This window comes from Panthera pardus, unplaced genomic scaffold, assembly GCF_024362965.1.
Source record: "Panthera pardus isolate Hobbes unplaced genomic scaffold, ASM2436296v1 HiC_scaffold_5, whole genome shotgun sequence".
Classification (NCBI taxonomy): Eukaryota; Metazoa; Chordata; class Mammalia; order Carnivora; family Felidae; genus Panthera; species Panthera pardus.
Genome location: NW_026526980.1, coordinates 18060047 through 18069852, shown reverse-complemented (window position 1 = coordinate 18069852; position 9806 = coordinate 18060047). Strand labels below are relative to the sequence as shown.

Genomic DNA, 9806 nt, shown 5'->3' with positions numbered 1-9806 from the left:
ACAAGCCCTTCAGGCCATTCAGGTTCTTGCAGGAGTTCGAAAGACACTGGGTTATACAGATTTGCTCTAGTCTATGCAGTGGGCACACATTAGGGCTTAGCCTCTGTGGATTGGGGTCCTTCCTTCCTTCCTTCCTTCCTTCCTTCCTTCCTTCCTTTCTTTCTTCTCTCTCTCTTTCTTTCCCGAGGGAGAGTGAGTGAGCGGGGAAAGGGCAGAAAGAGGGACAGAGGATCCGAAGCAGGCTCGGTGCTGACAGCAAAGAGCCTGATGTGGGGCTCGAACCCACAAACTGTGAGATCATGACCTGAGCTGAAGTCAGAGGCTTAACTGAGCCACCCAGGCGCCTCTCCTCCTGTTTCCTAAAATCAGCACTTTCACAAGGAAAGCGCATTGGAGGATAGGAACAGGAACTCATCACATTCTATGCCCTCTCAGAACCTCTGCAGTTGCTGCTAACTTCAGCTTAAAAAAAATTTTTTTTTCTCTAAATTTCATTTTTTTTAAATTTTTTTTTAACGTTTATTTATTTTTGAGACAGAGAGAGACAGAGCATGAACGGGGGAGGGGCAGAGAGAGAGGGAGACACAGAATCGGTAGCAGGCTCCAGGCTCTGAGCCATCAGCCCAGAGCCCGACGTGGGGCTCGAACTCACAGACCGAGAGATCGTGACCTGAGCTGAAGTCGGACGCTTAACCGACTGCGCCACCCAGGCGCCCCATCTCTAAATTTCATTTTTAAGTAATCTCTACACCCCACATGGGGCTTGAACTCACAACCCCAAGATCAAGAGTAGCATCTCTACCAACTTAGCAGGCTTAAAGGTTTTATTTTATTTTTTTTTAAAGTCATCTCCACACTCCGTGAGGCTCAAAGTCGTAACCCCAAGATCAAGAGTCTTCCAGCATGCTCCCACTGACTGAGCCAGCCAGGCCCCCTACTGCTCCTTCAGCTTTGATCACGCTTTCCACTATTACCCGACTTTATTCTTCAGGTGTCAGTCTACATTTTCATCCCCTCCCTTCCTTGCTATCTCGGCCAGCTGCGTGTTTGTTGGGTTCCTAACATTCACAGCACTCCTTTCTTGCAGTTAGTTTATTCATTTGCCCTTCCCTTGTTTCTCTGCCTCCGCCAGCGCCGGGACGACAGCAGCCGTGCTGACTGCACTAGTCCTAGCGCCTGGGTCCTTAGCAGGGCTGGCTAACGTGTGCGTGGACTAAATGACTGTAAGCTCCACGGAGGGCAGAGGCGGCGGGCTCCCGGCCGGGGAGCCAGGCGCGAAGACGCTCCCTAAAGCTCTGCGGAATGAATGGGCCAACGAAGCGAAAGGGAAACCGCCCCTTTACTAAGATGGCAGGCTCGGGCCCTTTACCAACATGGCCGGCGGCCCGCGTGGATGGGCGGCGAGCGCCGGGCGGGGACGGGCGGGGGCGGGGCCAGGCGGGAGCCGTCAGGTGCGGCCCCGCCCCGCGCCCCCCCACCCTCTCCCCGCTCGATTCCGGATTGGTCCGGTTCCAGCGCCGCAGCCCGGCGGCCGCGCCGTGGGGCCGCGCCGGGCGCTCGCCACTTCCGGCGCGTTGGGGCTGTTGGTCGGGGGCGGCCGCGCGGTGCGAGCGGGCGGCTCCGGGGCGGGCGCGCGCGCAGGGATGCTCCGGGGGGCGGCGGCGGCGGAGGCCGTGTGGGCTGAGGCGGCGAGGACAGCGCGGGCCCCCGGGCCTCTACCCTGAGCCGGCCGCCGGGGCTGCGCCGCCGAGGCCCCTTCAGCCTCCGCCCCTTCAGCCTCGGGGCCCGGCCCGCAGCCGCTTCTGAACGCGGAGGCCGGGAGCCCCTGCCTGGGCCCGGAGCCTCCCCTCGGGGGTCGGGCCCGGGCGGGGGGCCCCGAGCCGCTGCCCTCCTCGCCGGCCTCCGAGCCCCATTTCCTGCTTTTTCAGTTTCCTTGGGGAGGGGCGGGTGGGTCTAGATGAATTTGTTCCGGGGGTCCCCGGCGAGGCGGGCCGGGGGGCCGAGCTCTTTTTAGAGGGTCCCCGCGGGGCCCGGGTGGGGCAGCGGTTGTCTTTGCATGGGCGGGGGACTTCCCGAACCTGCCGGGACCATGACCTGAACTGTGCGAGCGGGACGTGTCCGAAGCTCGAGAGCCAGCTCACCTGAGCCGCCCCTCCCCCGGCCAGCATGGTAAGTGGGGTCCGAGCCCCTTCCCGCCCCGGTGCCCGGCCCGAGGGGTGGGAGCGGGCCCCGGGACTGCTGAGCCATCGCTTCTCCTCGGGGCGGGGAGAGGCGCGTGCCGAGCCCAGCAGTGACACATGCGTGCAGGCTTTGCAGCCCCGGCTCGGCGCTCCCATCCCCCCCCCTCCCTTCCCCTCCCCCCCCCCCCCCCCCCGGGATGTCTCAGGACTGGGAGGGACCTGGAAACGCAGCCGGCACTCCCCTTGCATCTGGCGTTTGCCTCTCTCACAATGTGGCATGTTTGACGGGGGCTCTCCTGTATTTATTGAGGGCTTACTATGTGCTGAGCGACTGACCTGTGTTATTTAATGAGCACACCAGCTCTCTCCTGAAGTGGGGAGACTGAGGCACAGAGCAACTAATAACCCAGCTCAAGGTCACTCTTACGTGACCGTGGCGCGATTTGAACCTAGGCACTTTGACTTCAGAGCTTGTGTTAGGTAGAACACACAGAGCTGGATTTGGGGGCTTGCTGTCGGCGTATAAACGAGGAAACGGGTTGCGATTTGCAGAGGTCACTGATCTGGATAACAGCAAAGTCGGGAACAGGGGTGCTCTTTTGACACCCAGTCTGTTGTTCTTTCTGCTTCGTGCTCTGGCCTTTTTCCTGGTAGTGCTTGGAAAACTATTCATCCTTCCACATCCAGCTCAGAAGCCACCTCTTCTGAAGATACTTGCCACGTTTTTCAGACCCATAGACACTCTCAGTATTCCCTTAGATTTATGTACTCCCGTCTATTTATTAAGCCTTTTGTCTTTTTTGTTGTAATTGTTTCTGAGCCTTATCTCTCTACGGCAGTAGATTCAGTTCTCTCAAAGATGAAATTGAACCTTTATCTGCCCCAACTCCTGGTACATAGTAAGCCCTTGGGGGAGCGGTTGACTGCTCAGCCTGTGTCTTGTGCGCTTCCAGAGAAGGAAGTGTTCTTCAGGCTGCCCAGTTTACCCCTGTTGGGGATTTCGTGGAGAAAGGGACCCGGTGACATCTGTGATCTAGACGTTCAGGCCAGTGGGATTTTTAAAACACTCAAGGAGCCTGTGGGTGTTGTGTTAGGTTCTGGGCATAGAGGGACAACCTCAGGCATAGGCCTTGTCTTCGTGGGGCTTAGGCCATTAATGGTGAGCAGCACTGTGTGGTAGGTCCTGTGTGTCATGGAGTGGCAGACCAGTTAAGCTCTCTGAGTCCCAATTTCATCTGTAAAATGTGGAGTTAGGAACGCCCTAATGAATAATCCAAAGATTTAGTGAGTGATGAAAATAATACTCGGTATTTCTTCCTTCAGTTCTTTCAAATTAATTTTCTTGTTTTTCTTTTTTAGATTGTAAAATACACAGAACATAAAATGTACCATTTTAATGATTTAAAAAAATTTTTTTTTCTTAACGTTTATTTATTTTGGAGAGAGAGACAGCCCGACAGAGCAGGGGAGGGGCGGAGAGAGAGAGGGAGACACAGAATCGGAAGCAGGTTCCAGGCTCCGAGCTGACAGCACAGAGCCTGATGCGGGGCTTGAACCCACAAACTGTGAGATCCTGACCTGAGCCAAAGTCGGATGCTCAACGGACTGAGTCACCCAGGTGCTCCCCATTTTAATGATTTTTAAGCGTACAGGTCAGCAGCATTAAGCGCACTTGACCCTTGAGCAACCTGGGGGTCATGGGCACTGACCTCCATGCAGTGGAGAATCGTGTATAACTTTGGACTCCCCCGAAACTTTACTATTAGTCTCCCCGGAAGCCTTACTGATAACATTAACAGTTGATGAACGTTTATTTTGTATGTTATGTGTATTATATACTGTATTTTTTTTTAACAATTATTTATTATTGAGAGAGAGCGAGATAGAGCATGAGCAGGGGAGGGGCAGAGAGAGGAGGAGACACAGAATCCGAAGGAGGCTCCAGGCTCTGAGCTGTCAGCACAGAGCCTGACACAGGGCTCGAACTCACAAACCGGGAGACCATGACCTGAGCCAAAGTCGGACGCTTAACCGACTGAGCTACCCAGGTGCCCCTATATACTGTATTCTTAACAAGAAAGTAAGCTAGAGAAAAAAGTCAATCAGAAAATCATAAGAGGAAATACGTTCAAAACCACGTTGTTCAAGGGTCACTGTACATTCACATGGTTGTGCTTTCATCCCCAGAACTTTTTTCATCTCACAAAACTGAAACTGCATCCATTAGGCAATAACTTCATTCCTTTCTCCCCCATCCCCTGGTGACCACTATTCTATTTTCTCTCTCTGTGAATTTGACTCTGTATCTCATATAAGTGGAACCATACAGTATTGGGTCTTTTCGTGACTGCTTATTTCACTGACTATCATGTCCTGGAGGTTCAGCCATGTTGTGGCATGTGTCAGAAATTCCTTCATTTTAACACTGAGTAATCTTCTATTGTGGGTGTAAACTCACATAAAACTCCTATAAGCTCATATTTTGTGCGTCCAGTCATCTGTTGATGGACACCTGGGTTAACTTGCACCTTTTGACTTGTGAGTAATGCTGCCGTGCATAGGGGTGTCCCAATCTTTCAGTGGATTTTAAGTCCCCACTATACGGCAGGCTCTAGGGAAATGTCAGATGAAAAAGCAGATAAGCTCCTCCCCTCGGGGAGTTTGCAAAGAATGTTGCTTTAGGACCCCGGGCAGACTTTTATTGGTTATTGACTAAGCTAGCCCAGCACCCTTGCATTCAGATTTCATTAATAGGCAGGCAGAGCATCCTGAAAATGGGCACCTGGGAGCAATTATTGTAAAGTAGTTGACTTCATGTTTACCTTGTATGTCTTTTTCTGGGGGGGGGGGGGGGGGGGGGGATAAGTTTCAAGTGAAGGTTTTTGTAACCTAGACCTCACATACTTAAGCACCCAGGGGGTGGCCACAATGGATGTGACGAGAAAAGGATCTTTTTTTTTAAATTAAAAAAAAAAAATTTTTTTTTAAACGACTTTATTTTGAGAGAGAGTGTGCAAGCAGGGAGGGGCAGAGGGAGGGAGGGAAGGGAGGGAGAGGGAGTGAGAGAGAGAGAGAGAGAGAGAGAGAGAAAATCCCAAGCAGTCTCTGTGCCTTCACAGAGCCCAACTTGGGGCTTGAACTCATGAACCACGAGATCATGACCTGAGCCAAAATCAAGAGTCAGAGGCTTAACCAGTTGAGCCACCCAGGCGCCCCGAGACTAGGACCTTCTAATCACAACATTTTTTCAGTTCTGACGCCAGGGGTTCATATCCTGTAGGTATCCCAGGGTCGGGTGTGGACGGGGCAGGCCTTGTCCTCAGAATGCAAGGAAGTTGTTGCCAGGTGTGTATTTTACAGGAGGAGGAGCTTTTCCCTGGGATCACAGCTCTTTCTTTATTCCGGGAACTTTTTCCTCACTCTTAACATTTTTACTTTTAATTAAGGGCGTTAGTTGACACGTTTGAGCCTTTTTAATGTCTTCTTTGTAAAACTTCAATTCTGATGAGATGAAAATGGTGTAATAGGAGAAAACCACCATTTGTTGTGTGTCTGCTATAAGCTAGCTGTTTCTCATTTGTTCATTTTTCTTGTGGTCAGTCATTCAGTATCTGTATCTGGTCTGGTTTACTGCAGCAGCCCTGCGAGGTCACATTGTTACGAGGGGGGGAAATGACACCTGATGGAGGTACCTGGGTGGAGCTGGCATTTGGACCAGGGCGCTCTACTCCAGAGCCTGTGCTTTTGGTAGTTCAGATCTTTCTCGATTTCCAGTGGGGTTGTGTCCTGATAAACTCCACGTAAGTTGAATATATTGTAAGTCAAAATGCATTTACTATCGAACATCACAGCTTAGCCTAGCCTACCTTAAACGTGTTCGGAATACGTAAGTTAGCCTACAGTTGCACAAAATCACCTAACACAAAGCCTGTCTTACAACAGAGTGTTGAATATCTCACGTCATTTGCTGAATATCGTACTGAAAAGAATAGAATGGTTGTGGGTGTATCAGCGGTTGACCCCGCTGATCGTGTGGCTGACTGGGAGCAGCGGCTGACTGCCACCGCCCAGCGTTAGGAGAGAATTTCGTACTGCGTGTCACTAGCCTGGGAAAAGATCCAAAGTCAGAATTTGAAGTATGGTTTCTACTGACCGCGCATCGCTTTTGCGTCCTCCTGAAGTCGGACCATTGTAAGTCGGGGACTGTCTGCGCCTTGTGCTGCTGCACGTGGAAGATCATGGAACAGGATGGGGGCTGTCACCCGACTACATTTTGTTGGGTTCTGAGGTAGATAGTGATGGGGGCCGGGAAGTATGGATATTTCCTTTAAACCCTCCCTCTAGGAGGTATCTTGACCTGCAGATTTAGAGCCAGTTAAAAAACAAGATTCGTAGTTGCAGTACAGAATCACTAGAACAGCTGTACTGTAACTACATTTGATTAATTCATTGGTGTGTTGTTGTTGTTGAATTTCGGCGAGTTCTGAAGTGATGTAATATCTTGAGGTTCCCACTCCTCTGAAGAGTGGTTACTTCATATTGAATGAGCTGTTGGTTATTGTGGAAGTTTTGTGCAAAATCAAGTTCTTGCTTAAGTTAGTGTTTTTCTAGTTGCTTAGAAAAGTGCTTTGGTTACAAGGACTTCTTATGTTTTTGAATGTTGCCTTCTGTGAGTGGTCCCGAAGACGGAGGCAAAATCACACCTTCCGTTTGGCCACTCAAATGGTGTGTCATCCCCTTGTTCGTTAATGGTGTCACGTGGCGCACCGAGCCCTGGGAGGTATGAAGAGCCGTGACGGTGCGGACAGATGCCAGGGAAAGGTTCAGAAGTGCTCAGGCTCTGTCGTCCGCAACGCGGCTAGAGCTGGGCTGGGAAGCAGGTTAACTAGCCAAGAAATGACATTGCTCAAATGATGGAATTACTTTACTGGTAAAAACACAAACTCTGTAATGCATAGAGAAGTAATTCTCTACGGTGAGCGAGAGCTTTTTAGTGCCTCAGTTCATTCATAAAATAATTTATTGATTTCCCATGTCAAGCGTACAATCCTAGGTACTGTGGATATAAGAATATAATAGTTAATACTTACAGGGCTTAGCATACACCACATATTTTACATATGTTCGCTCATTTACTTTTCTAAGCAATGCCAGGAGGTAGAGGCTATTTTTATTTCTCATTTTATGGATTAAAACATCCAAAGCCCTGAGAGGTTAGGCACCTTCCCAAGGTCACATTGTGACTGAGTGGTGGAACCGGGATTCAAAGCCAGGCAGTCTGGCTCCAGAGTCAGAGCGGAGTCAGAGCTCGAAACTGTTACACTTTGACCCCAAGAGGGTTAGTATTGCCCTGTCCTCTAGGAGCCAGTTTAGTGAGGCAGATGGGACTGTCTCCCGGTGATTACAAGAGACTGTGATAAGGGTGATAGAAGAAGAATGCATTGGTGCAAAAGGCAGCATATCTGAGGGAGACTCACTGAGGAGAGGGGCCAGGGAGGGTTTCCCAGGAAGCGTATTGGAATCTTGAAGGGTTAGGAAAAGTTGTCTGCAGATAGTTACAAAGATCAGATAGGTATCCCTAAAGATAACCAAAAACAGGTGTCAAGGGAAAGTGAAGGAAGGAATTAAGGTAACATTTGTTGAGTGCCTACGACTTTGTAGGGCTTTAGGTACTTGTAGGACACAAACATGTTATTTCTTCTCATTGTAAATACCTTTACCTCTGCTGCCCAGGCCGGCTTCTGCCCTGTTTCTTTGCTCCCCTTTGCAATAGAACTCTGGGGAAGAGTGCTCTCTAATTCCTCACCTTCCATTCTGTCTGCCTCGCACATCAAGGCGCATCAAGGTTCTTCTGTCCACTGGTGCTACAGCTGAGATGATTAGTTCCCAAGCCCTCTCCACGGCTCCCACGCCTTCACATCCTGCTTGCTTGCTTTTTGTGGCATTTACCTTAAAATTTTATTTATTTATTTATTTATTTTTTTTGAGAGAGAGTATGCAGGCAGGGGAGGCAGAGAGAGAGAGAGAGAGAGAGAGAGAGGGAAAGGGAAGGAGGGAGGGAGGGGGAGAGAGAGAGAGAGAGAGAGAGAGAGAGAGAGAATATATATCCCAAGCAGGCTTTGCTCCATCTCATGAACTGTGAAATCATGACTTGAGCCAAAATCAAGTCAGACACCCAACCCACTGAGCCACCCAGGCGCCCCCCCCCCCCCCTTTGAAGTGAGCTTTATGCTCAATGTGGGGCTTGAACTCATGACACTGAGATCAAGAGTCGAGTGCTCTAGGGACTGAACCAGCAAGGCCCTGTGTAACATTGACCATTTGAAAACATTTTATATACTTGATGTTATTTATGAGGTCTATTTCTTGTTATCTCCTTCTGCTAAAATGTTAACTCTATAGAGCTGGGGATCTTCACTTTGTTCACTGATGAATGGCAAGAATCTGGAACAATTTCTGGCAGAGTAGACAGTTACATTGTAGGAATGCTGTGGATGTGTTGCGTGTTCAAAGGGCCGTTAGAGAGCTGGAGTAAGCTAGGTTCCCCGTGCCCAATAGAACTTGCCGAGAGAGGATATTTCAGAAGAGAAGGGTGTAGCTAATGTTCAAACCATTGAATAGACTGGTTTGGCCATGGTGGTTTGTGTTATGTAATAGCTGGAGAGAAAGCCATAAAGGTGGTTTATGACCAGGTTATGGAGGGCCTTCCGTAGGGAGTTTGGTTTTGTTGGCTGGTTTTTCCTTAAAGGAAAACCATCTGCCGCGTACAGGTTAGATTGGTGTGGGAAACCAGACATGACACCTTGCCTGTATGGCCGTGCCAAAGGTCGGTTTTTAGGTGTGGAATTAGAGTGAGGAAGACTTGAGCGAGAGAGTTGTCATTTTTTAAAAAGTGGGTTCCAGAGTTAAGGGATAAAGAAAAGGGAAAAAACTCAAGCTGACTTTGGGAAACTGGTGTTTGGGAATAGTGGAGGTTTTAATTAATTGGTGATTTGGATTTGGTGGAATGGAGGAGGTGACAGGTAAAGAAACGGACAGGAAGATGACAGGAGAGAGGCCCCATGCAGATAAAATAAGGGGTTTGCTCTGGAAGGAGGTGGGCATTTGCCACGTTGAGATGCAGGTGATTGGCATCGGGCAGGACAAAGGTCTTGACGATTGACGAAGCGGAATCGTTGACATACGTGTCCAAGTCAAGGAAGATGTGACAGCATGGGCTTGGGTGAAAAGGGAGGGGGCTCCTGAGCTTGTAGCTGCTGTCCTCCCGCACCTTTTGTGACCCATCGCGGGCTGACTTTGTGTCTTCACCACTTTTCGAGATCACCTGTAACTTGTGGGTGCTGACACCAGTATAAGCGGCCTCTTTTCAGTCCTTGTGCCTTTCTGACCTGCCTTTGGCAACCCCTGGACTTCTTTTTCGTTTCTGAAACACTTTTTTTCCCTTGCCCCCCATGATATTACTGTCCTGGTTCAGTCTTCCTTGGTCTTCTCATGGCTTCCGCTAGGACCTGGGTGCCAGTGAGGACTCAGCCTCACTCTCCAGCCGTTGGTCTCCACCTGAGTGTCCTGGAGGCACTCGAAGCCTGTCTGAGCCAAGTCCACCGTCTTTATCTCAGGTTAGCGCCT

The 9806-nt window shown here is 50.0% G+C and overlaps 1 protein-coding gene across 7 annotated transcripts in view; it reads left to right on the top strand.

The window, feature by feature from the left end:
* The first annotated feature begins 1562 nt into the window (after positions 1-1562).
* XPO6 (exportin 6) overlaps positions 1563-9806 on the top strand; it is a 103897-nt gene continuing 95653 nt past the window's right edge. For 6 of the 7 annotated variants that reach the window (XM_019431835.2, XM_019431834.2, XM_019431831.2 and 3 more), the window contains exon 1: positions 1564-2169. In XM_019431835.2, coding sequence (XP_019287380.2) covers positions 2167-2169 — 3 coding nt within the window. In that variant the 5' untranslated portion in view covers positions 1564-2166. Of the gene's footprint in view, positions 2170-9806 lie in introns of all 7 variants that reach the window. The other variant, XM_019431830.2, reaches the window with a different exon arrangement.